Here is a 27,968-nt window from a genome sequence, read left to right as displayed (position 1 = left end):
ACTTTTTTTTTTTTTTTTAAATGTTTCCCAATTTGTGGTCTGTCATTATTACAGGATAAGCACTGACGTACCTCCCCAAAAGTTATCCAAACTAGGAAGAAAATTAACAGAAATACTAACACTACATTAAACAGCACTGCTAACTATCACTAACCACTTTAAAATATTTTACATATAATGCACAGTGAGGAACAAGAGTGAGAATGCGCTGACTCTTCGCAACGGGCAGTGAGAAGGAACTGGGGCACAATTGGGGAAGCTCTGCCTTTTGTGATGTGCCCCCACCAACAGTGGAATATTTTTATAGATGATCACTTGAAGAACCATTGTGGCCAGAGTTGGGGTTAATGTGTCCTTCTGGTCAAGACGGAGGAGTGCCTCCAGAACTCTCTCTTCATGCTCACAAGGCTCTTCCTTGGGGTTCAGGCATGAGAGACCTGGCCACTGATGTTACTGGCAATAGAGACCAATTACTTTTTCCTCCACATTTACAATATGGATCTGCTTCTGAACATATGGAAGCGTGGACTCTAGTAAAGTTAGCAGGGCCAAGAAAATGAGTTATAAGGTTACTGACCAGGTTGTAGTCGACCAACCTATTACCAGTTGTGCAGATGCTTGGTACAGGGTGCTTCCAGAATTTTTGAGAGTCCCACTCCTGACCTGAGAGGGATCCCTACTTGATGTAAGAGAAGAGTTGAAGCTAGGAGATGGTGATTAGGGACACACCTCCTGGAACAGTCATGCTGATGCAGAGATTGTGTCAAGGATCCTGGTGCTGGTTCTGGATAAGTGTTTTAATGTTCTCTTCTCCCCACTCAAATCTTGGTGCCTGCTTGCTAGGGTACTGCTAGATGGCCTTCTTGGCTCCTGCCGCCTCAGGATTAGGCACAACTTTCACAGACTGCTCAAGTAAATGTAATAGAGCCTTACATCTCTGGATTTTTAGGTGCAGAAGGCAGATCAAACATGTACTGGGGATATGTCCTTTCCCAAGGCAGAAAAGGCATCTGCTATGCCCATTATTCAAGGGCATAAGACCACTGCATAGTGGACAGGATTTAAATTTTGACAGTTTGGAATCTGCTATGGCCTTCTGCAGTCAGGTCCTGCTGAAGTCATGTACCCTCCCCACCAATGACAGAGTGATAACAGCAAACAGCTTTGTAAGTCTCAACTGTCCTTAAGTTTTTTGTTTTAAAAGGAGGTGGGGAAAGGAAGATCCCAACCTAGAGCAGGGTCTGCAGAACTATCATGCCATATGGGCAGCACAATGGGGGCCTGACGCCATCCCCATGGGAGCAGGCTCACTCTCTGGTAATCAGGGAACTCGCACTATTCTTCTTGTCCTAGAAAGTTAGAGTGCAACCCACCTGGCAGTCCGGAATCGCTGGCACAGCTTCTCCACCAGGCTCTCTGTCTGCTTGTCCTTTGTGATATAAGAGAAAAGCTGTCTGTAGGGAAAAAAGAATTAGGGAGGATGAACGCAAAGAGAATTCCCACTTCTCCACACAGAGCCGCAAAATGGGGTCTTTTGGGATATTGCAGAGCTGAGTGAAGGAGGAAAAGAAGCTGCAAGCACAGCTCAGTACTAATCATATTTTCCTAGGCAGCAGCACTATGAATTTAAATAACTGTCATAACTTCCATTGCAACAAGAATTCAGACAAAACTTTGTTATAATTAAGATTGTGGCCCATAACACTGGTCTGTGTACCCTGTACCCCTCCTGAGTGAATTTAAAAATTTAAACCAGAAGTGCAGAGTTAAGGATACATGCCAAAAACCTGCAAACAGACCCCATTTTATGGCAATTCCTGCAGCACTGCATCCCATATATTGTAAGAGCATTACATTAAAAAACACAGTTAAAAAAAAGCACCAAATTTAAAGGTAAAGCTTTCCAAGAAGATTAACTCTAACACCATTGGGGCACCAGCAGCTCCTTGTTCTTTTGGTTGTGGGGAATATTTGCTTTCTGATCTGTGTGAATGACAGGAAAATAATTTGAAGAAATTCCCAAATGAATATGGTAGCTGGAAGCAAAGCATCAGCTCATCATGGCTAAATTAATCAGTTAGCCAGCAGCAGTTACTCTCTGGATCAGTATTGCTTCACAGACCATACAGAGATCCAACTGGAGCATATGAAGAGGAGTCCTCATTACGAGTTGTGCTGGACATATGGAAAGAGGCAGGTAATGTTGAGGATCAAGATGTTGAGAGTTTCATTGTTCTTCTCTTTTGAGGAAAGTACTGCCTTCAACTCTGCTATTCTCTGTTTTCCAAAGTTTACTGTTTTTTATTGTAACCAATATTGTGATATTGGGAACAAATTCAACCTTCCTTTTATGTAAAGACTAATTTACAGTGAGTGATGGGGTGGACTAGGCTCAGAGACCCCTTATGGAGGTCCCAGGGTCTTTCCACACTTCTACTACTCCTTTCCTGGGACAGGAGTCCTCTAAGCAGCCTACAGTGACTGAAAGTGAAGCAGCCAATCAGGGACAAATAAAGAGGAGCTGCAGAGTCAGAGACATTCAGTTCCTTGCTGGAGCCAGAGGAGTGGAGCTGGTGCTCCTGGCTGGCCAAAGGGAACCGCAGCACTGTGGACAGCTCAAAGAGCTCTTGCCTGTCTGGTGGGCCTGAACATAAGAGCCCTGAGATAAGGGTGAAGCTTTGGTGAAGGCCAGGGCCACAGAGAAGTGGCACAGGGAACTGAAAGCAGTTTTGTTAAAGGGACACAGCGGTGCATGGCTGCTATTCTTAGGGTCCCTGTACCTGGAGTAGTGGGTGGGCCTCAGTCCCCCTCCCCCATAAATAGGGCCCTACCAAATTCATGGTCCCTTTTGGTCAATTTCAGAGTAATGAGATTAATATTTTCATGATTTCAGCCTGTTTAAATCTGAAATTTCATGGTGTTATTATAGGGGTCCTGACCCAAAAAGGAGGGGGGGTTGCAAGGTCAGCGATTGCAGTACAGCTACTCTTACTTCTGTGCTGCTGATGGCAGCAGCGTTGCCTTCAGAACTGGGCAGCTGAAGAGCAGCAGCGGCTAGCCAGGAGCCCAACTCTGAAGGCAGAGCCACCGTCAGCAGCAGTGCAGAAAGAAGGATGGCATGGTATTGCCACCCTTACTCTGCAGAGCTGGGCCCTCAGTCAGCAGCTGCAATTCTCCAGCTGTCCAGCTCTGAACGCAGCAGAAGTCAGGGTGGCATGGTATGGTATTGCCACCCTGACTTCTGCACTGCTGCTGGTGGGGCGCTGCCTTCAGAGCTGAGCTCCCGGCCAGCAGCTGCCACTCTCCAGCTGCCCAGTTCCAAAGGCAGTGCAGAAGTCAGGGTGGCAATACTGTGACTCCCCACTAAAATAACCTTGTGATCCCCCTGCAACTCCTTTTTGGGTCAGGACCCCCCAATTTGAGAAATGCTGTCTCCCCCATGAAATCTGTATAGTATAGAGTAAAAGCATGCAGGTGGTCAGATTTCACGATCAGTGACGTGTTTTTCATGGACATGAATTTAGTAGGGCCCTACCCATAAGCCACTGGGGAAGTGGCCTACAATCGGACAGCAATAAACCCCCAGAAGGGAAACTGAACAGTTAATGGACCCAACTGGCAATCAGGGGCAAGACCAGACCAAGAGCGCAAAACCATTGGGGAGGAAGCCTGGGGGTACAGCCCGATAACAGGGCCAGGACTGTTTAAAGACTGCAAATGCACCTGACCAGAAGGGCCTGTAGCCTTTCTCCACAGCTTAGAGCAGAGCTGCACAGAAAAAAACTTCTCACTGTGGTACAGAGGCAGCAAGACTAGGTCTGACAAACATATACAGGGAGCAATTTGGGTGCCACCAATTGATCAGCTGTGTGTGATCTTGTAGGCATAGCTAACAGCCAGGATCTCCACCCCAGCCCCAGCACAGGTGTAGTGTGTGTGTGGTAGGTCAGCTGGGAGTAGGGAATAGAGGGGCTGCATTGCGGAGAAAGAGCAGTCTGGGAGCCACTGAACAAAGCTCTCTGGTATCTTGGCTGCTTCACTCAGCCCATTGTCCACCTCAGCTACTATAGACCTGCCAAGTGCTACTTATCTCACATTTACTTTTGATGTCACACTCTCCCTTACACATAGGTGAAGGGAGAGCAAGATATAGGAGCGGGATGCCGATGGCTGCTCCTTACCCCACTGCCAGCCTTGAACAGTTTTATCCTCCACCCTTCCCACCAAAAAGGAAGAAGGAAAGACGGGAGCAGCCACTCCACAGCTCAGCTCTGGTAAGCCCAGGCCACAGGGAGAGGAACTTCAGAATCAATAACCCCCTGAACCTTCAAAGTTGGCTGCTGTTAAGGGCTCAGCTATGCCCATCCCAGTTTCCTCAACTCATACACTGTTCCTAGCTTCCCCATCTACTGCTATAGCCACCCTAGCTGTATCCACCCCCCTGTATCTCTGCCTCCCCCCTAACTCTCCAGTCCTGTTCCCTCCATAACTGCAGTCACCTTGTGCATGAGCCTTTGGCTGGTGGGAGGAGGGGGAGAGAAGTTTCCATGACGACTGTGTCTCAGGTGGTTTGGGGGAATTTTTCCAGCCAAATGCATTTCCCCACCATGTTTAAAAAAAAAAATAAAATAAAAATAAATCTTACAACTGCATGAGAGCACTCCAGCAAAGATGATCCCCCTCTAATGGCTGCTTCCTCTAGAAAGTGACTACCTAATAGTGTTATCAGTTACCCAGTTAGCTCAAGCGATTGAGGTCTGTACAGTGGATCTAAAGCTTCCAATACTGCTTGTGACCCATGTAGGTATCAATATGATGCCACATGACGACATTTGTTTCTTCAATTTGCTTTTTTAAAAGCCTAAAAGATATCCAAAAATGACATTAAAAGAAAATTAAAGTTACGTCAAGCACTCAAAAGTTAAAAGCCACATTGAAGGTTTTCTCTACAATATAAATCTGGGCCCCTTGTGCATATGCATGATACAGTCTTTAATTACATGTGCATATACTATACTATAATTACATGACTAGACACTTATCCATAGGACTTCTGCGTCATTCAGTGGACAGTGACCAGAGAGTGAATCATGGATGTGTGATGAATGAGACGTGGCTGTAGAACTCCTTCCTTTCACAGGGCAAACAGTTCCTTTTTTTCAGGTGCCTAATTTGAGATGCTGAGGTCTGATTTGCAGCAGTACTGAGCCTTCACAACTGAAAATGAAGTCAATGAGAACACAGAAAATGCTATATGGTAACTCCTCGCTTAACATTGTAGTTATGTTCCTGGAAAATGCTACTTTACGTGAAATGATGTTAAGCAAATCCAATTTTCCCATAAGAATAAATGCAAATGGGGGGTGGGGTGGGGTGGGGTGAGGTTCAGGTTCCAGGGAAATTTTTTTCACCGGACAAGACAAATTTTATATACACACATATATACACACACACACACACACACATATATATATATATATATATATATACACACACACACACACACACACACACACAGTCTTAAACAATTTAATACTGTACACAGCAATGATGATTGTGAAGCTTGGTTGAAGTGGTGGAGTCCGAGGTTGGAAGAGGGTAGGATATTTCCCAGGGAATGCCTTACTACTAAATGATGAACTAGCACTTGGCTGAGCCCTCAAGGGTTAAGATGTTGTTAATGTAGCCTCACACTCTACAAAGGCAGCACGAATAGAGGGAGGAGAGACAGCATGGCAGAGAGAGTGTGTGTGTGTGTGTGTGGGGGGGGGTGCATTGCCCTTTTAAGTACGGTGACCCACTAAAGTACATTGCCTTTTTAAGTAGATCGGCAAGTTAAAACAGCAGCTGCTGACCGCAAACTCCCTCCGTCCTGAGCCTTGTCATGTCCCCCTCCTCACACTCTGAAAATGGGGTACAGGGGGGACACCCTGAAATTAGCACCCCTCTTTCCCCCACACACAGCAAGCAGGAGGCTCCCAGGAGCAGCTCCAAGGCAGAGGGCAGGAGCTGTGCACAGCAATGTGGGGGGAGGGACAGCTGAACTGCCCAACAATTGATAGCCTGCTAGGCAGCTGCCACAAAGGGAATTTAGGGGAGCTGATGAGGGGCTGCCAGTCCACCCTGGCTCCAAGCCCTGACCAGCTAGATCCAATGGGCTGCTCTTTCTGCAAGCAGCAGACAAAGCAGGTGGCTACCAAACAACCAAGGGAGCAAGGTTATAAGGGAGCATTGTGCAACTTTAAACGACCATGTTCCCTAATTGATCAGCAACGTAACAATATTAACCGGGTCGACAGTAAGTGAGGAGTTACTGTATAATACTATGTATTTTGAAAAGAATCAGGTAATAAGCACCTCAAAAGCAGGCCTACAATATTGGGATATTTGACCTTGCTCTATGCACGTGTTTCTCATTTTCAAAACAGAAGTAATACCACCTCACCTCAGAGGAGGAGTTTTGTGAAGCTCATTGAGTGAGCACTATCCACCCTGAATACTGAATGAAGCAGGGGGATCTGTAGAAAAAAAAAGTAGTATGATTGTAATTAAAAAGACTATCATAATACTTCAACATAAGGGGGCCAAATTAATGTTGCACAGGGAACCTTATTTCTAGCACTTCTTAACTTCTGCAGGTTTGACTTTGTAACCTTAATGTTCTTTTAACATAGTATTTTTGACATCTGTATACCCCCCTTCTTCCTACCGGCTGAGAAAGATTAGGACTCCTGCCATGCCCTAATCTCTCTCAAGCTTAGAGAAAGCAGACAATTTACAGTATAGTTCCAAATGAAGAGAGTTTACAGCTTTGGATATTTCACTTTTCACAACTAGATAATTCCAGTTAAGCAGATTGTCTCCTTCCTGCCTTTTGTTTTTTCAAATAAAGTGGCAAAAAAAAGTTAGATTTTGGGAACAGTGGAAACCATCCATTTTTAGGGTGCTGTAACAGCTTGAATTTTTGCAGGGGTTAGGGTTAAGAGAACTAGACCCATCAGTTATTAGGAGAGCACCCAGTCATCTAAAATACCCACCAGCAGAGAACTATTATAGATAAATTAATTGCATTCTACTTTCCTAAAGTCAGAAAGTATGTTGTCTTCAAAATATAGTTAATGTCTTGTTCAGAGCATGAGGATAGATTTCCCCTTTAAAAAAAAACCTGAACGCTAATTTTGCTTTCATCCCAGATGTTCCTTTTGTTTCCAGGATGGGGCATATTTGTGGCCCTTATTATAGATAAATTTTTCCATTCTTAGGCTAAGATTATCACAGAAAATCTTCAAGTAAAGTCTTCCCTATGTTAATAATGCAAAATAATTATTGCAAAAAGTGAAAGCTAGCATGATGCCCCTCTAAGACTCAAATGGTGAATATTATTCATCTATAAATAGATTACTTTGGATACCTTACTGCACTTTCCAGTGTCCACTGTGTGTGAAGCCCTTCATTCACAAGCTGGGGTATTTGGGGAACTCCCCAAAAAGCAAATGCAACTCTGGGGCATGATTGGGATTCAGTAGCCATAAGTCAAATACGAACTGAAACTTTAGAGAGTTTTCCCTCAAACATGGTCTGCAGTAGGTAAATCTGCTTAAGACTGCCTGCTACTATGAACAATCATCATATCTGGCTATGGCACTCTTACAGAAGAAATATTACGACTCAGAAACCATCCTCAAGCCACTTTCACACAAAAAGGGACAGCTTCCTGCAAGACAAAACCAGCTTCCTCCAGAAACTCTGGAACATTAACAACCTTCCTCAGAACTCAATCCTTGCCACTATGGATGTCATCTCCCTCTACACCAGAGGTGGGCAAACTACAGCCCGTGGGACTGTCCTGCCCGGCCCTTGAGCTCCTGGCCAGGGAGGCTAGCCCCCAGCTTTTCTTCTGCTGTCCCCTCTCAGCTCACCGTGCCGCCAGCACTCTGGCCCACCGCTCCTGGTGGGTGGTGCGGCTGGCTCCGGCTGGGCTGTGAGCTCCTGGTGCTCTGAGTGGCATAGTAATGGGTCGGTGGGTAGGTGGAGTGGATAAGAGGCAGGGAGTCCCAGGGGGCAGTTAGGAGACAGGGGTGGTTGGATGGGGCAGAGGAGGAGCATGGTCAGGGGACGGGGGAAGTTGGATAGCGGGTGGGGTCCTGGGGAGAGGTTAAGGACAAGGGTCCTGGGAGGGGGCGGTCAGAGGACAAGGAGCAAGGGGGGTTGGAAGTTCTGAGGGGGGCAGTAAGTGGGGTGGGGCAGATAGGGGGCGTGGGCCAGGCTGTTTGGGGAGGCACAACCTTCCCTACCCAGCCCTCCATACAGTTTCGCAACCCCAATGTGGCCCTTGGGCCAAAAAAAGTTTGCCCACCCCTGCTCTACACAACACCCCTCATAATGATGGCATTGCTGCCTGCCTCCAATATCTACAGGACAATAGACAACACCCAGATCTCCACCCTAAACCCATCTAACTCATTCATTTCATTCTCACCCATAACAATTTTATATTCAAACAAACATTTTGTCCAAAACAGGGGCACAGCTAAGGGTACTAGGATGGCTCCCCAGTGTGCCAACCTCGTCATAGGCCACCATGAGGAAGAATTTCTGGACAAATGCTTCATGAAACCAATGATATATCTTAAGTGTATCAATGATATTTTCATCCTCTGGACAGACAACCTAATCTCCTTCAGATTTCCACAATAACTTCAACAACCACCACCTGTCCATTATACTCTCTGGAACTAGCATCAACTTCCTAGACACCATTAGCAGCTTCAACAATGGAAACTTACAGACAAGAAACCCACACCTACCTTCATAGGTCCAGTAACCACTCCAAGAATTCTTACACAGCCAGGTACTCAGACCACAGAACATGGTCCGAGGAGAAAGTCCAGGATACACACCTTAACACAATTAAAACCACCTTCACCAAACAAGGACATGCCACCAGAGAAGTAGACTGCATCACAGACTAGACCACCCACATACTCTGAGAGAACCTGCTTGAATACAAGGGAAAAAGCCTCCAGCTGCACCTCCTTAGTTGTTATCTACCACCCTACACTGGAAACTGTACAGGGTATAGTGACGGGTTGGATCACAGAAGACCCCTTGGGAACTGCCAGCTGACGTGCTGGGACTACCTCTAAGCCTGCTTTCCCTGGCAGCCCAGGACTTCAGAACCCTGCCTTGTTTGAGCCAGACACACTAGCCTGCTACAAACGCAGACCCAGGTCTGAACCACGTCCCCCAACAGCTGCAGGCTTAACTGAAAACAGCTTAAGAAGTGCTCCTGTATCCAACACTCAGATGCCCAGCTCCCAATGGGGTCCAAACAAATCCATTTTACCCTGTATTACGCTTATACAGGATAAACTCAAATTGTTCGCCCTCTATAACACTGATAGAGAGGTATGCACAGCTGTTTGCTCCCCAGGTATTAATATATGCTCTGGGTTAATTAATAAGTAAAAAGTGATTTTATTAAATACAAAAAGTAATAACAGACAGAACAAAGTGAATTACCAAGCAAAATAAAACAAAAAACATGCAAGTCTAAACCTAATACAGTAAGAAAGTGATTACAGATGAAACCTCACCCTCAGAGATGTTCCAGTACGTTGTTTTTTTTTTTTTTTTTTTTTTTTTTTTACACACACAGACTAGCCTCTTTCTAGTCTGGGTCCAGCAATGACTCACACCCCTGTGGTTACTGTCCTTTGTTCCAGTTTCTTTCAGGTACCCTTTGGGGGTGGAGAGGCTCTCTCGAGCCAGCTGAAGACCAAATGGAGGGGTCTCCCAGGGGCTTAAATAGACTCTCTCTTGTGGGTGGAGACCCCCTCCTCTCTCCTATGCAGAATCCAGCTCCAGTATGGAGTTTTGGAGTCACATGTCCATGCATGACTCAGTTCCTTACAAGTGGCAGCCATTGCTTACATGCTACCTTGAACATCTCCAGACAGACTTCTTATGTGGATTGGAGTCTTCCAAGGTTCCCTTGTCAAGTATTTCTTGATTGGGAACTTAACTTGCAAATTCCTTTCTTAAGAAGCTGACCAAATGCCTTACTAAGGCCACTTAAAATCAAAACAAGTACAGAGCCAATATTCATAACTTCGAATACATGATACGCATACAAATAGGAGTTTAAATTAATAACTTTGCTAAACAAACGCAGACCTAATAAAGACACTAGATTTATGGCTCATTACAACAATTTAAAGCCACTATCCTTCCTTTTTTGTCCTACGATTGCATAAGCGTTAATGGGCCACTTAACATACATTCTACAGGACCATTCAAGATGAACTACTTATGCTAAATAATTTGTTCCATCTTATATTTAGCTGTGATGTCCTAAAGATGTGTCTACACTAGAGAGCTTACAACAGCACTGCTGTACCAATGCAGCTGCACCACTAAGATCTCCCATGTAGCTGCTCTATGCCAACGGAAGTGAGCTCTCCTGTTGACATAATTGTCTCCTACCACTACTCATTGAGGGTGGTTTACTCTCCAGCCCAACATAGCGCTGTCCACACTGGCGCTTCTGTTGGTGTAACATATTGCTCAAGAGGTGTTCCCCCCCACTCCTGAGTGACACAAAATATACCAACAGAAGTGCTAGTATGCAACACTGGCTTAGTATCCTTCCCAGACCTGAAGACCACCTCTGTGCGGCTTGAATGGTCTCTTTCACCAACAAACGTTGGTCCAATAAAATATATTACGTCACCTATCTTGTCCACAGCTATGAAGGCAGAACTCATGGGAACTTCAAGAGCCAGGTCATTCCCCTTCTATCAGCCAGTGAAAAGTATATCCCCAGATTGAAGAAACTTTCTAATGGATGTGTGGACCTTATGATAAAAAAAAAAGTCTTCTAGAAGAATCCCAGCTGCAACTCGAAGTACAGAGTTTCTTCAACAAAATGCCAACAGCACCGTGGCCAGAATACAACTCTTTAGGAAAACGCTATATGCTTCTGGAGGTGTTTGTCCATGTTACCACATAGCTCTAGAAAAGAGCATTATCTGAAGAGAGCTGGGGGAATCTCACTATAGCGTCCCTCACCCATATCTGGCTACAAAGCAGGTGGAGGTGGGTCTGTGTACACACACACACACACACACACACACACACCTACCTCTTGAAGGCTGCACAGCCAAAGCTAGAGAAACAGATGAACAACTACTAGAGGGAGCGTTCAAGACTAGTACAGGAAATACACCTACAGATTTCCTGCCATTTTTACTGCAGTTCCTATTTCAACTGCTCATTATGAAACATGTCAACAGTTCTGATCGGACAGTGACTGGAAGGTATATTATATACCACTGCAATTTCTCCTTTTCTCTAGACCTTTGTACATGTTGCATACCAAGATATACATAATATTAACACAACATCCATTTCCCCAGAATACCTCATAATGGTATGGAAGGACTCTTCCTCCACGCCACAGTCTGGGTCTGAGAGGCGGCTAATAATATCCGGAAGCAAGTTGTAGATGGCATTACCCTGTATAGGAAAAAAAAAAAAAAAAAATGGATCACATGGCATATACTAACAAAGGAATGACTGCACAGTTTGGGCCAAGCTAGAGAACAGAGCTTCCAATTGAAATGGCCCTTCACCAGCGCCAGTGATTTTTGGCATGGTTGTGTCCATCAGCTTCTGGAGGTGGGTCTGTGTACATGTGCACACACACTTCTTGGAGGCTGCACAGCCAAAGCTAGAGAAACAGATGAACTACTACTAGAGAGAGCATTCAAGACTAGCACAAGAAATACCCTTACAGATTTACTGATGGCCTAAAGCCAGGATCAAGAGAGGTTTGGAGGATGGAAGCAAAGGAAATGACACCCCTCTTCTGGGATGGAGGACTTCAAGGAGTTGACACTGGAGTCTCAGAGTCAGCACCAAACTTTCCCCACTTTTCCTTTAGTAGAAGATGTAAAAGGTTTTTTTTCCCCTATACACTGAGCCTTGCAAACCCTCTTACTTTGGGGGAAACCTTAGCAGGGGAAGCAGAGTCATGAGTTATTCCCTGCTGGCCTGGCAAAGCTTGATACGCTTTCAGGATAAGCTTATCAGTGTCTTTGGTGTCAGGCAATTTGGATTCAGAATATTTGAGGAGGCTGTGTCACTGTCACTCAGCCCAGGAGAATCTATGCAAAGCTTTATTTTTCTGGCAGGAGAGCTCAAGGAGAACTGAGGAATCCTAGGGATCATTTGTGTCCATAATTGGGGGATTAATTCCCATAGGCCCCCATAGTGGAGGAGGAGGAAACAGTTTGCCAGTCAACAGGCTCCCTCAAGTAGAATTCCCAGAATAAATTATAAAGGAATAATTCAGTAACTAGTGTAACAGCACAAACAGCATCTAGTTCAGGAACTAGTTTCTAGGCAGGCTGGCAACCCCAGAGGGACAGACCTGACCAGGAAAGTAAAGGCTTGAGGCCTAAGATCTGGAGGGAGTGCACTCAGATACTACAGAAGGGGGTCAGAAGTGCAGCTAGCCCTGGACCCATGATAATGGTGGTACTAGTGGGAAGAATGTGACAGTGGTCATTTATAGTAAGTGACAGCGGTAAAAACAAGGAAAAAAGCAAGAGAAAAAGTAGCTTATGTTCTTTTGGGGAAGAGAATAAGAAAAGATGGTCAGGAAAATCAAATATGAACAGCTCACAAAAAAGAAGCAAGTGGAATTATGCAAAGAAAGGGGCTAGACAATAAACTGAAAGAAGGCATTGCTGGTCAGTCTGCAGTATCTGGAGGAAAAACTGGGGACCAGAACTGTGTGAAAACAGAAAATGACTCAGTTCTCCAGTGGAAACAGGAGAGAGTCCAAGGAAGAAGTTCCCAGTGGAAGGCTCGGGGGAATGATCAGAGCAGCAGCTGGGCCCCATCCCAACTGGGCTTCCTAAAAATCAATCTTTGGAGTGGGAAAAGCTGCAGATAGAGAGAGAGAGAGAGAGAGAGAAACTGGAGTACCAGAGGCTTGCTGATTGTGAGGAGGAGAGAACTGAATAGGAAAAAGCATGCCAGCTGGAAGTGAAACTGCTATGAGGAACACAAACAGCAGTGCCAGCATGAACTAGAGCTCGAGAGATTAAAGGGACCAGAAATCTAGTGAACTGATAAGAAGTTATAGAACACAGACCACCAACTCTGGAGAGAGCATATATGCTCAATTGTTGTCCCTCCCAGCAGCAGGGGATTATAGGCACTTATCTCACTGCCTTTGAGAAGAGTGGTGATTTGAACCAGGCTCTACCATGTGAATCAATTCCATTTTCTTACCCTGTTACAAAAGGCACAAAAGCCTACCGCCACATAGAGCGGACAGACTGTGTGGACTATAGACAATTTAAAGCAGCCTTGAATTTGAACAGTCTCCAGAAGATTCCAGAAAAAGGATTTCAAGGGGCGAGAAGGGGTTCAGAAGCAAAAGGGAGCACCTTGTATGGAGGAAACAAATCAGCTGAGGGAGTGGGAAGGTGGAGAGGGAGGGAGACAGGGAGAGAAGACTACCTCCATGCAGACTGCAACTAGCACTCAAACGCCTACAGTCAATTTCCCTGCACAAGCAGGTCTGCTGACAGTTGTGGCACAGAAGCAGCTAATTGGGGTTGTGAGCCAATTCCGGAGCTAGTATAGGAGGTGACAAAATACCAAACAGTTTCAGCTGCTTCATTATCCTATGTTGGCACTGTAACCCAGTAGTTGGATGCCAGACCAGAGAATTCTTTCTGCATGTGAAAATAATGGAGACAGGACTGAACAGGGAGCCTGAGGCCTGGAGAACAATCAGTGAGAACACAGAAAGCAGGAATCCTGGACCCATTTAGGAACCCCTTGACTACCTTACAGGTAGGGGAAAACCTTAATTTACAGAGTAAGAGGTTATGCCCAGGAGGAGGCTACCAAGCAACTTGAGAGAATGTGAGCTTCCGAATGGAGAGTTAATGACTAAACATAGGACTTCCCAACAGCAGCGCTGACCTAGGGAATCTTGGGAATCACATGTAATGGGGCCGAAAGCAAGCCTGAAGAGGTAGGCTCTCAAGACTGGCACCCTTTATAGTACTAGATATAGGGTTCTCAAAGCAGTTTGTCTTCTGGATCCAGACTCAAAGTAGTGAGCACTTCAGCCAGTAAGTGAAGCTCCCAAACAAAGAACTGAAACTTCCTTGCCACACTCAGTAGATAGAGTTTGTCTTCTAACTAGACCCTGTTCAGCAAGGAAACCTTCAGTTAAAAGGAGGTCTGAACAGTGGTTCAACTCAGAGTTGCTGTCCCAGCTCATGTCTGAGAGAAGCCAGTCAGGAACTCCTCTCTCCTCAAGGTGTGGAGGTTCTTCAAACATCTTGGGGACACAGGGAAAGCCAAAGGGCACATACAGAGAAGTAGGTGTGGGCACCAAGAGAAGTATGCAAGTGGGAGGTACCCCTTCTTTGGATGAGTGGTTAAAGTGTACATGTGTCTGACCACATAGTGGGTGGAACCGGCTGAGAAGATATTACTTATCTTTGAAAACTCATGGCAATCGGGGGAGGTCCCGGACAACTGGAAAAAGGATAATGTAGTGCCCATCTCTAAAAAAGGGAAGAAGGAAGATCCTGGGAACTACAGGCCAGTCAGCCTCACCTCAGTCCCTAGAAAAATCATGGAGCGGGTCCTCAAGGAATCAATTCTGAAGCACTTAGAGGAGAGGAAAGTGATCAGGAACAGTCAGCATGGATTCACCAAGGGCAAGTCATGCCTGACTAATCTAATTGCCTTCTATGACAAGATAACTGGCTCTGTGGATGAGGGAAAAGCAGTGGACATGGTGTTCCTTGACTTTAGCAAAGCTTTTGACAGTCTCCCACAGTATTCTTGCCAGCAAGTTAAAGAAGTATGGGCTGGATGAATGGACTATAAGGTGGACAGAAAGCTGGCTAGATTGTCGGGCTCAAAGGATAGTGATCAATGGCTCCATGTCTAGTTGGCAGCCGGTATCAAGTGGAGTGCCCCAAGGGTCGGTCCTGGGGCTGGTTTTGTTCAATATCTTCATTAATGATCTGGAGGATGGTGTGGATTGCACCCTCAGCAAGTTTGCAGATGACACTAAACTGGGAGGAGAGGTAGATACGCTGGAGGGTAGGGATAGATTACAGAGGGCCCTAGACAAATTAGAGGATTGGGCCAAAAGAAATCTGATGAGGTTCAACAAGGACAAGTGCAGAGTTCTGCACTTAGGACGGAAGAATCCCATGCACCGCTACAGACTAGGGACCAAATGGCTAGGCAGCAGTTCTGCAGAAAAGGACCTAGGGGTTACAGTGAACAAGAAGCTGGATACGAGTCAACGGTGTGCCCTTGTTGCCAAGAAGGCCAATGGCATTTTGGGATGTATAAGTAGGGGCACTGCCAGCAGATCGAGGGACGTGATCGTTCCCCTCTATTTGAGATTGGTGAGGCCTCATCTGGAGTACTGTGTCCAGTTTTGGGCCCCACACTGCAAGAAGGATGTGGAAAAATTGGAAAACATCCAGCGGAAGACAACAAAAATGATTAGGGGACTGGAACACATAACTTATGAGGAGAGGCTGCGAGAACTGGGATTGTTTAGTCTGCGGAAGAGAAGAATGAGTGGGGATTTGATAGCTGCTTTTAACTACCTGAAAGAGGATGAATCTAGACTGTTCTCAGTGGTAGCAGATGACAGAACAAGGAGTAATGGTCTCAAGTTGCAGTGGGGTAGGTTTAGGTTGGATATTCGGAAAAAACTTTTTCACTAGGAGGGTGGTGAAACACTGGAATGCGTTACCTAGGGAGGTAGTAGAATCTCCTTCCTTTGAGGTTAAGGTCAGGCTTGAGAAAGCCCTGGCTGGGATGATTTAGTTGGGGCTTGGTCCTGCTTTGAGCAGGGGGTTGGACTAGATGACCTCCTGAGGTCCCTTCCAACCCTGATATTCTATGATCTGTGGAAATTCTGCTTCTTTTCAGGCTTGGTTCTGGCACACAAGGTGGAGCATAAGGCCACATGAGCCGAATCAGCAATGCATCTGGCCTGGCAGGGTTTGCCAGGCAAGCTGGTTAGTCTGCTGGAGCTCCAGCATTGCTGTGCCCTGTAAATGTGGTGGGTAGAAGTCTGCTCTGAGTGACAGCCACCAAGGTTGCTTAAGTGTCAAAGGCTAGATACTAGAGCACACAGTAGTAAGTTTGAAGAGGGAAGGAGAGAGAACAAGTGAGCACACAGGCAGAGATGAGGCACAGGGCTGGTGGTAACAGTTATATGTTGTGGTGACAAAGTCTCTAAGATTCAAAGGCCAGAATGGACCATTGTGATCATCCAATCTGATCGCCTGTAGAACACAGGCCATATAGAGTCAATGTACTCTGCAGCGGATGGATAGTCACTTTCAACAATATCAGAATTGGGACAAGGATGGTTCTGAGAGTGTCCTTCTCCATTTATACAGTCACTGGACAGTATGAGAGGGGGTCCAGGACAGACACTGTCTCCTTGGCCCTGTGCAAGACAGCTTGGAAACCAGCACCCTTCTCTAGAGCTCCTCACTCTTCGCTTAGATCCCCAGTCCCAACAACCTCCTCTCCATCTCCACACCTCCTCACTGGGATCCTCCCTAGAATCCCTTGTCATCCCTCACCTTGTTGGAAAGTTCGCTGAAAAAATTCCGAGCCAGACGCACAATTTCCTCTTCAGGGTCAATGAGCAGAGCAGCCATCTCACTCACTTGCCCCTTTACTTTCACCATGTCTTTGAGAATCAGGTGCGTCATCACCAACCCAGCTGTCTGCCTCACACCTTGACAGGGGTCCCGCAGCCTAAGAGAAAGATTCAGTTACACAGGGAACCAATAGGCCATCTGGCTCCCTCCCAAAGAACCAAGTCTCCTATTTGTTCAGGCTTCCCTGCCACAACCCTTAGCACTCAAAATTCCCTCATCTCCTCAAACCTGGGTTACTGTAGCTCCCTCACCTTCCTAAGAGGCATTCTCCCCCCCAATCAGCTGTTCTAAACTCTCCACTCCCAGAGGTGAGAGAGGAGATTTTACCTGGCATACAGATGGGGGGTCCAAGGCTCCACCAGATTGGGGAAGCGGATAGCTAGATCGCCTGCTGCAATCATGAGGTTGGACCTCACAACAGGTAGGGTGGATTTCTCCAGCATGGTAAACAGGAGGCGCAAGTGAGAGTCACAGAATTCAGCGCTGAGGGGAGACAGGGTGGGGACAGAGAAGACAAAATCAAGACTCGATTTTTAGAGCTTCAGTGAACAGAGCCAAGGGCATGCTCATCGTACTTTCTCCAGAGAAGGGTGCTATGACATAGGGACAAAGTCACTTTTGACAGATGTCTATACTACCCACTGGATCAGCTGGCAGTGATAGATCCAGCGGGGGTTGATTTATCGTGTCTAGTCTAGACGCAATAAATCGACCCCTGAGCACTCTCCCCTCGACTCCTGTACTCCACTGGCGCGAGAGGCGCAGGTGGAGTCAATGGGGGAGCGTCAGCAGTCGACTCACCGCAGCGAAGACACCGCGGTGAGTAGCTCTAAGTACATTGACTTCAGCTACGTTATTCACATAGCTTAACTTAGATCAATTTCCCACCCCCCCAGCGTAGACCAGGCCTAGAGGTTAGGCTGGGGAGAAGAGGATTATGGCCAGAAGGCTGGACATTACCTGACCATGCAGAGTTTACCAAGGGCCAGCGCTGCAGCAGCTGAGAGTGCTGGATCATTGTAGAGCCCAGGGTTATTGCAGATCTTGAGCACCAGGGGAATAAAGGCAGAGAGCAGCTGCTTCTCTGCAGTGGGGAGAAACAAACACTGTCAGTTCTGAGAGAGCATACCCCAAAATGTATCACATAGTTAGTCACAAATTACTGAAGAGTCCACGCAGATTTGGTGTCCCCTCACTTTTGTAGTTGGGCAAGTGCCATTAGAAATTCAGAATCATGAAACCGAGGTCATAAGAAATTCACATGAAAAGGAAATTTCCACAGAATTTTAAGTTTTCTGAAGGAATAATTTGTGTGCCTCATGCTGGTTCCCACACATTGTTTCCATTCTTTAGGGCATGGCAGATAAAGAGGTATGGACTGGAGGGGAACACTCCCATGTGGGGGCCATACTCACCATCCAGCAGCTCCGTGTCACAGATGTTGCGGATAACTTCTGCCTCAGTGTCATCAGCTGAGGCACCTACTAGGCCCAGATCCTCCTCCATGGTGGTCTCATTCTCAATGCTCTGTGCAGAGGGAAGGAAGAAGTTATTGAACAAAAGTTACAGAAAAGACTTTGCATCATACTAGCACCTTCCATCACAAGGTCCTTCCCTCCAGGATGGGATGTGGGCACTGTAACAGCAACATGATAAAAGCTTACAAGATCAAACAAAGGGAGAATTCAACCTATTTGCCCCCTCTAGTTTGAACAGAATTATGATAGCGGGGCAGAGGTCTGTCAGTTTGTATTTTGTGGTATGGCAACATTGATGAGGGATTTAAAGAAGCAAGTCCATGCGACCTCTGATCAGCCAAGACAAACTGGGCTACAACCAGCATGAGGGCCTGATCTAACACCTATAAGCAACAATGGATATGCAAATCCAAAAGGCCAATTACTTTGATTGATGAGGAACTTATAAAAACAGAAGATCAAACTGGTCTTGCTCTATATGGAGGACACGGTTTACCATTTACTCCAGATGGTACTCTGGCATAAACACTCAAAGAAATGTCAGTGTAACCTGACCTGATCTGATAATAAACAAGAAACACCTGGGAACTGGATAAGCAGAGTGCATGAGGGATAAAGAGAAGAGTTTTCTGGACACAGCAGAGTGGAGGCTTCTGATCAGGAGGAAAACTGTATATACGTTTTGCAACTTAAACTAGCAGAAGTCTCCCTCACTGGGCTTTGCAAAATATTAGAGTAGGTATGATATATGATCTGTTTTTGTTATACTACCATTTTCTCTATTTTTAATATAGCTTAAGGAAACTACTCTTGTATGTGTAATTTCACAGGCTGTTCCAAAGGAACAAGAATCCCACAACCTCAGAGAGGCTCCAGAAACTCCTTCAACCTTCAGCACCTCTCCCATCACTTAGTCTTGGTCAGACAAGGCACAAACAAAAGCTCTGTCACTGAAGTTCATTGCAAAAAGGTTGTGTCAGGTGAACACGGAAAAGAAGCCAAAAGGCCAAAGGTGCTGGGGAGTGCCAGTGCCAGGAATTACATGGGACAGAAAGCGAAGAGGGGAGCATGGTCAGGACACCTGGGTTCATTCTCTTTCTCCCCGGCATCCCAAACTCAAGGGCATCAGGGGATCTTTAGGGAACATGAGAGGACACAACCTCAACTGTCTCTGATCTGAAACATGTAACAATGCCCCCAGCACTTTGCTTGAGCACTGGATCAGTACTCTTCAGAGGGAGAGAAAGTCTTAAGTGTTGTACAAGAAGGATAAAAACTGAAAATTCAACTTTTAAAAATTAAATACAGGTTTATTTTGTATAAATATTTAAATTAAATATGAAAATATGACAACTTATGTTAAGACCTAGTGTTACTATAATACATTAAAATCATTTAATTTAAAAATTCAAAAAAATAATACTGAGCAGTACAAGTTTGCTGCCAAGTTTAAAAGTAACTCAAATCACTGAACCGGAGGAAGTCACTCACTAAGCACCTGGAACAAGTCTGTTGAAATGCTAAACTAAATTCTGAAAGCAAAAGCCTCTTCAGAGAGAATATTTTTTCATTTCAGTTTATTCAACAAGTTCAGTTCAAAGAAAAGGAGTACTTGTGGCACCTTAGAGACCAACCAATTTGAGCAAAAGCTTTCGTGAGCTGTAGCTCACGAAAGCTCATGCTCAAATAAATTGGTTAGTCTCTAAGGTGCCACAAGTACTCCTTTTCTTTTTGCAAATACAGACTAACACGGCTGTTACGCTGAAACCTGAAGTTCAGTTCAATGACTAGTTTGTTCAAAGTTAAGAAGCCAATGGGAGTTGAAAAAGTAGGAAACCTAGTTTTTCCTTTCCAGTCTATGAATAAGAACTAGGTGAGGAGGAGATCTACAAATTCTAAAATCTTGAGGAACATGGTGAACAGAAACAATTACCTCAATTCACTAACTACAGATATTTCATTTAATAATCAGTTAATTTTAATTGCAAAACATCTTTTAATAACCTTTATTCCCAAAAATTTTTCATATGTATTCAGTATATTTAAAGTAGATTTAACTAATAGAAAAATCATTTAAAAATGCTATTTTTGTGCGTTTAAATTAAATTTAAATTTCCAGCCAAAACAGAGCTTGACACAAATCACAAGTAAAAAAATTTAGTAAATAAGAAATACTAAAATCACCATATTCTAACATAATGTAGCCTCTTGGATAGCAAAAAAGCACTAAATTTAGTGTGAAGGCTATATCAATGTGTTTTAATGGTTACCACCAACCAATGATAATCAGCCTCTCTTTAGGAAAAGAACTAAAAAGTTCATATACAAAACAAGATTAAAAATCAATAGTTTAATCCAAGGTTTCCTGCTTGCTGATTTAAACTGTGATTAGAATCAATGATTTAAAATCAATCCACGCTGGTCTTGCACACCACTCCTTACAGAACAGTTCTCCCTAGAAACTTGCTGGGGCAGTGACTGAGGAGGAATGGGCTATGCATAAGAAGGAGCTCAATTCTCACCTTGGCACTCTGCTCTTTGGTGCTGTTGGCAACATGTTTCTTGGCCTCCTGCTCCTCCCCAAGGACACGGCGCCTACGAAGCTCTGCACTCACTGCCCGCTCCAGATGCACAACCTGCTGTAAGGCCACATTTCCCACGAGGGAGAGCAGGTGTGTCAGCAGGAAGGTGGGGAGAGTGTTGGCACCACCAGGGACACTACTTGGAGAAGTCCCTGGTTCTGATGCGTGGAAAAGGAAGGAGTCAAAATTCATAGAACTCTGGACTTACATTCTGTTAATTATCAGCAAGTCTCAATGACTCTGCACCCCACCTCTACACCTTTGGATGTTCAACTCACTGCACCCTCATTCCCTTCCAGTCCAGCTTCTTCTGGAGCCACTTCACCATGCCTCCCACACCTACCTACCCCAGGGGCAGCTGGTTGCAATGCTGCAGGCTATGGGAACAGACCTCCATCCACCTCACCTGCTCCCACCCCTTGCGGCTCCTGAAGCCTCTCCAGAGCCTGTTGGCTACAACACTGCAGGATTTGGGCACATATCTCCTCAGGCCCTTCTGCTAACTGGTAGATGAGGGTCACTGCTGACTCCATGAATGGGATCCAGAGTGTGCTTGGCTGGGCAAAGCCTGGTGAGTACAAAAGAGAACCACGTTACACAGGCCAGACACATCAACACCTACCCCACACCCTGTAGCTTCCTTGACCTCACCTGTGGTCACAGCCTCACTCAGGCATCCAAAGAGCAGGTGTGTCTGCAGCAGCCGGAAAGGAGCATGGTTCTTCCCCTCAGCTGGCTGCAGAGAGAAGCCCAGACAGATGGGTAACCTTAGCTAACTCACAACCTTCTCTACCTTCCTTCTCCCTCTGTGTTCCTGAGGGGCTCTCTCTTTTCCACACTCATACTACTAGATACAAATGTGTTATACTGATGGTAGAGCCATCCAGAATGTTTGGGGGGAGCCAATCTAGAATCATTTGAGATCCCAAGCAATGCAGAACAAAAAGTGGTTCCTGCCCCTTTCTGAAATTACAATGGTCAGACTGCATCATACAGAAAGACTGCAGCTATAGGCCAACAAAGGAAGCTTCCAAGCCAAGATGAGCAATCCTACTTTTGAGCTTGTTCTAGCAGTTATTCCCTTGGAATACCACTTGATCCTGCTTTCCAACCAGGTGAACAAGGGTACAAGACAGGTAAATGATGAAAATACTCTAATGCTATTTTATTAATTAATAAAATGCCTTCACCTGAAGTACTGTGACCAGTCCAGGTCATCTTATTAAAAGGATATAGTAGACCCTCCCCCTTGCCATTTTGGGGGCTTAAGAGAAGCAGTTTCCACAATCAGCAGCACAGAAGCTTGACAAGTGAAGCCAAATGCCCATTCTGTATGCATGGAACCTGGAGCTGGGGAGGGAGAGAGTAAGCTGGAGGAGAGGAATTACTCCTGGGCTGGGAGTCTGACATACTTGGACAGCCAATCATGGCCAGAATAGCATGGGCACATCTGGAGCTGCCTAGATGCTGAATTCACAAAAGCATGTTTGGGGTGTGGAAAGTAAGAAAATCAGTTTCCAGCAGTGGGAGATACAGCCTCAGTTGGCTAGAATACTATCCCTACAGTCACAGTCCAGGTCTGGAGTATCAACGAGGGAGGGAGAGAGGGAGGAAGAGCTGCTATGAGCATTCAACCATCTGCAGCCCTAGTTCCTTCCATAAAGCCGAGCTGCTGAGAGAAACTGTGTGCTGTGGCAGAGAAGTAGCCAACTGGGGCTCTGAGGCTAATATAGGGAGGAAAGTTTGGCACTAAAACACTCAGTTTCTCAAGGCTTCATTTGTGGCATTGGTAACCCAGTCAGTCTCCAGAGCAGAGAATTCTATTGCGCATGAAAAAGTAGGTAGATCAAGTATTTCTATTCACACTTTAACATATGAACAAGTAAGTTAAAAAGACAACCTATTTTAAAAGATAAAAAGCTCATTGCCACACTATATCAAGGCCAAGGGTTCAGATATCCCTATTGATATACAAAGTGTTCAACTGTTTCTGAATGCATCCGATGAAGTGAGCTGTAGCTCACGAAAGCTTATGCTCAAATAAATTGGTTAGTCTCTAAGGTGCCACAAGTCCTGCTTTTCTTTTTGTGAATACAGATTAACACAGCTGCTACTCTGAAACCGGTTTTTGAATACTAGTTTTAAAAGATTAAAAACCCCTCTCCCCTAAGAGCTTAAGTAGAGATAAGGAATTTATATTTCAGGACATAGGCCAACTTATAATGGAGGTTAGAGGAAGCAGCTTTCCCTGTGGATGGACCACGTCTCTCAATTAATGTTACTTGCTTGTAATTGGAGTTCAAGATTAGGGATGTAAAAGGTTAACCAGTAAACATTAGGCTTACTGGTTAACCAACTGTAAGTGTTAACCCCTGACGCCCCTGTGCTGGGCTGGAGCAGCCCCCCCCCGGCTCCGGCCAGGCTGGAGCAGCCCTGGCGCTACCAAGCCTTCTGGAGCTACCTCGGTTAACCGATATAATGTTAAGCGCTTAACTGGTTACATTTTTTAACAGATATTAACATCCCTATTCAAGATGACTACATATTCACACTTATGGGCAACGTGCTGACCGGGGCTGTTTATTGGTGAAGCCTTCTCTACACAGTACCTGTTGGTGTACACATGCACCACCACCCTTCCACCACCACTCCCCTCAGCATTCACAAACATTCCAAGGTCAGAGGAACTGCTGCTAACTTGTAATATTCAAGGATATTATCTGGAAATAGTTTGAAAAGACACATGCTAACCCATATGATTCTTAACATAAACAACCCAAAAGACTTCCTAAAAATCTTTATTTCTATTTAAATAATATGCTAGAACTCTTCTAGCATCTGAGATATCTAAAGCAGATTCCCCTTTATTAGCATGTGGCTTCTGAAAGAACACTGATAAATTTACTGTCCTATGTGAAACTCAGGTGCTATTTTTGGTAAAAACCTGGGATCAGGTCTAAAAAACCATCTTATTTTTATAAAAAAATAGATAAAAGGTGGGACTGCCATCAATGCAGGCAATTAGCTCACCCTTTTGGCTGATGTTATAAACAATCAAACACAATCTTAATAGATAAATAAGGAACATTACCAAGTGCTCAAGAGGGGTCTTCATAAGCATAGATAAAACCAAAGTAAGACTGCATGCGGGAACTGGGTCCCTGAAGGGGGATACATACTAGATAACTGCTTTAGAAATCTTTTAATCGTATCATGCACAAACAACAATCTACCATCAAAAGACGACAAACAAAGCTGCCAAGCACACTCTTAGAGAAATTAGATAACCCCTCAGACTTTAGATACAATTTTTATTCCTAACGTTTTGGAATAGTGGATGTAACTGGTGACCTAGGCTCGGTCTACATTACTGGGAAAAGTCTACCTAAGCTACGCAATTTGAGATACGTGAATAGTGTAACTCAAGTCAGTGTAGTTTAGATCTACTTAATGCGAGATCCACACTACATGAGGTCAACGGGAGCTGCTTTCCCATTGACTCCCCTTACTCTTTTCGATCCAGTGGAGTACAGGAGTCAATGGGAGAGCGATATGCCACTGATGTGTTAATCACCGGGTGTCAATCCCCTGGTAAGTGTAGACAAGCCCTAAGATTTTTCCTCGCCTCCAAAAGACAAATCTAGCTCATTTCAAGTGATAACATTTTCTTATACAATGTTTTCTAGAGTAAAGTGATACACTGTGAAACAACAAGGAACAGGATATTAGTCAGAGTCCAATAGTCCAGGCTTGTTAGATGAACAGACTGGAAATCCAGATGAAGAATTCTACATGCTACTTAGGACAACAGATCCGGAGACAAGTAGTTTGTACATCTCCCCTGACAGCGGGTCTGTATACCATTGCTGATCCCTACCAGGCTGATGTGATCAGGATCAGCCTCCTCTTGTCCAGTCTTATCTTCCTCACTACCTTCTGAATTAATGTAAAGGAGGGAAAGTATACAAAAGGCCCTCTCCCCAATGCATTAGAAAAGTGTCTGAGATGCGCTGACTGTCGTTGCCTGCTCTTGGGCCAAAAAAAAAAAAAAAAAAAAAGACACTTTGTTGAACCTGCTTGTAAAAAAGGTCCATGACAAGCTATCCCCAAATGGAGAAGATCTCTATAAGCTGGTCCTTTAATGACCTCTTGTGCATCTGAGAGCTTTCCCTCAGCTGAGCCCGATCTGCCAACACACTCTCCTGTTAAATGCAGAGCCATCAGACAGATGTCTTGTGGTATGCCCCAGTCCCACAGACTGGTTGCCTCAGCACGCAGAGCTGAATCAGCACCTCTGCTTGACATAACCCAGCCATTGTATTGTCCATCACTACCTGCAGAACTTTCCCCCTTAGATGAGGAGGAAAAGAAGATTTGAGAGCTAGATGAATTGCCCACACTTCTAAAACATTTATGTGCAGATTATTTTCTTGGAACAGGCAGTGATCTCAAACTGTCAGAGGGCCCAGTGAGTTCTCCATTCATTGTCTGACGCATCAGAGGTTATTGTGACCAACAGCGAGAGAGGACTGAACAGAACTCCCTTCAAAACATCAGTTCTGTTCATCCACCACACCAAAGAATCTAAAATGTGCTGTGGCATGGTGACTAGCATACGAAGTTTATCCAAATTTGGTTTGTAAATTCGAGCCAACCAATTTTGCACTGGACTCAGGCGTTCAAACCGAATGACATAAGTAGTCACTTCCGTATGACCCATCAGACCCAAAGTGAAAATATCTGGGTTTGAGAACTACCAATCTTCAGACATCTTTCCTTTGAAAAGAAAGCCTGTCCTGCTACAGAGTTCACCACTGATCCTATAAAGATGATTTTCCGAGTTGGACAGAGAATAGACTTCTTGACATTTATAAGCAGTCCTAAATCTGAAAAAAGAGAAGTTTTAAACCGAATGTGAGTCAACAGATCCGTGCGCAAAGCCTACTTTACCAGCCAATCATTTTAATATATGGGTAAGCAAAGACACCCTCTTTTCTAAGATATACCACTACCTCTGAAAGGCACTCTGCAAGGACCTGTAGCACCAGAGAGAAAAAAAAACACGAGGACCTCATACTGAAGAGGTTGGTCCCATGACAAAACAGAGGTACTTCTGATGACTGAGCTGAATAGAAACATGAGTCCTAGAGAGCTTTGAACCAATCCATGCTTGAGAGTGAGGGAATGATCAAGGTTAGGCTTAACATTTGAGACCGAAACTTGCAGATGAATGTGTTCAGCTTCTTTATATCCAACACAGGGCAGAAAGCCCCATCTTTTTTTGGCATCAGGAAAACTTGAATCTCAGATCTTTGGGAACTTCATTTATAGCTCCTATTAGAAGTAATCCCTGAATTTCTGACAGAAGAACAACTTTGTGAGATGGTTCCCTGAAAAGGGGAGAGTTAGAGGAATTGAAAGGAGATCGTGTTTTGAACTGTATTGCATAATCCTTTCCCACTATTTTTATTTGTTCAATGAAATAAGCCTCCAATTGCTTGCAAAATGGTCTGGCCTGTCTCCAAACAAAGGGTAGAAAGGAATTTTGCAAGTTGGTCCTCAAATCTCTATCTTCATATCAAATCTACAAGCCGTAGTCAATGAAGATGAGAAAGCAGATTGCATCGACTTGGTCTGGGTCTAAATGACAACTTTTGTTGAGACTGAGAAGTAGTAAGCTGCTGGTGGTGTTGTTGCTGTTGAGTTGAGAAATACAGTAACTCCTCGCTTAACGTTGTAGTTATGTTGCTGAAAAATGCAACTTTAAGCGAAATGATGTTAAGCAAATTCAATTTCCCCATAAGAATTAATGTAAATAGAGGAGATTAGGTTCCAGGGAAATTTTTTTCACCAGACAAAAGATAGACACACTAAGTTTTAAACAAAAAATTTAATACTGTACACAGCAGTGATGATTGTGAAGCTTGGTTGAGGTGGAGTCAGAGGGTGGAAAAGGGTAGGATATTTCCCAGGGAATGCCTTACTGCTAAATGATGAACTAGCACTTGGCTGAGCCCTCAAGGGTTAAGACATTGTTATTAATGTAGCCTCACACTCTACAAGGCAGCATGAATGGAGGGAGGGGAGACAGCATGGCTGGCAGACAGACAGAATGTAAGAGAGATGCACATTGCCCCTTTAAGTATGCTGACTGCACGCTAAGTACATTGCCTTTTTAATTAGATCAGCAAGGTGAGACAGTAGCTGCTGCCAGCAAGCTTCCTCCATCCTGAGCCCTGTTGTGTCTTGTCCCCCCCCCCCCCCCGGCTCTATGGAGATGGGGTAAGTGTGGATCAGGAGACACCCGGACATTAGTCCCTCCACACAGCAAGCAGGAGGCTTCCAGGAGCAGCTCCAAGGCAGAGGGCAGGAACAGCACATGGCAGTGGGGGGGGGGGGGGAGGGATAGCTGAACTGCTGGCAATTGACAGCCTGCTGGGCAGCTGCTGTAAATGAAACTTAGGGAGCGGGGAACTGATGGGGGGCTGCCGGTCCACCCTGGTTCCAAGCCCCCACCAGCTAGCTGCAACGGGCTGCTCTTTCTGCAAGCAGTGGACAAAGCAGGCAGCTGCCAAACAACGTTATAAGGGAGCATTGTGCAACTTTAAACAAGCATATTCTCTAATTGATCAGCAACGAAACAACGTTAAGCGGGATGACTAAGTGAGGCGTTACTGTATGAAGAGGATGGTGGATAAAATTGCCTCCTGTAGTGAAAAGCAGTAGATGGGTCTCCTTTTAGTAGTAGGATATAAACCAAGTGATATACTGCTCTGTTCTCAATTTCTCCAAAGATTTGCCCATTTTGTTACTAAACGGACCCTCACCCTCAAAAGGAAGATTGTCAACTTTAAATCTAGTATCCACAGCCAACGAAGATCTTAACCATACATGTCTATGGGTGGCAGACGCTAAAGCCCTAGCCACAAAGCCAGAAGAAGTATCAAAAGCAGCCATGAGGACTTGTTTTGCCACATTCTGAGTTTCTAAGAGGATAGCATTAGCAAATTTCCTCTGATCCTCTGGTAATTCTAAAACAAAAACAGCCATTTTTTCCCCTACAGGTGAAACTGGTAGTGGGACATTACCATTGGTAATTGGCTACTCTTTTCTCTTCATCACTGAATATTACTTTCCTCTGAAAGGCAACAATGTCTTCCCTTCTCTCT

At 44.9% G+C, this 27,968-nt stretch overlaps 1 protein-coding gene across 5 annotated transcripts in view; it reads right to left on the bottom strand.

The window, feature by feature from the left end:
* Positions 1-27,968, bottom strand: part of NCAPD2 (non-SMC condensin I complex subunit D2) — a 61,001-nt gene that overhangs the window by 10,683 nt on the left and 22,350 nt on the right. For 4 of the 5 annotated variants that reach the window (XM_084617659.1, XM_084617661.1, XM_084617658.1 and 1 more), the window contains exons 19-27: positions 21,451-21,535; positions 21,206-21,367; positions 20,740-20,957; positions 18,155-18,266; positions 17,700-17,823; positions 17,067-17,222; positions 16,659-16,836; positions 11,423-11,517; positions 1,374-1,454 (exon numbers count right to left, since the gene is read on the bottom strand). In XM_084617659.1, the coding sequence (XP_084473785.1) occupies positions 1,374-1,454; positions 11,423-11,517; positions 16,659-16,836; positions 17,067-17,222; positions 17,700-17,823; positions 18,155-18,266; positions 20,740-20,957; positions 21,206-21,367; positions 21,451-21,535 (1,211 nt within the window). The other variant, XM_084617662.1, reaches the window with a different exon arrangement.

The sequence above is a fragment of the Lepidochelys olivacea genome, assembly GCF_965140295.1.
Source record: "Lepidochelys olivacea isolate rLepOli2 genome assembly, chromosome: 1".
Classification (NCBI taxonomy): Eukaryota; Metazoa; Chordata; order Testudines; family Cheloniidae; genus Lepidochelys; species Lepidochelys olivacea.
This window is presented reverse-complemented; position numbering and strand designations above follow the sequence as displayed.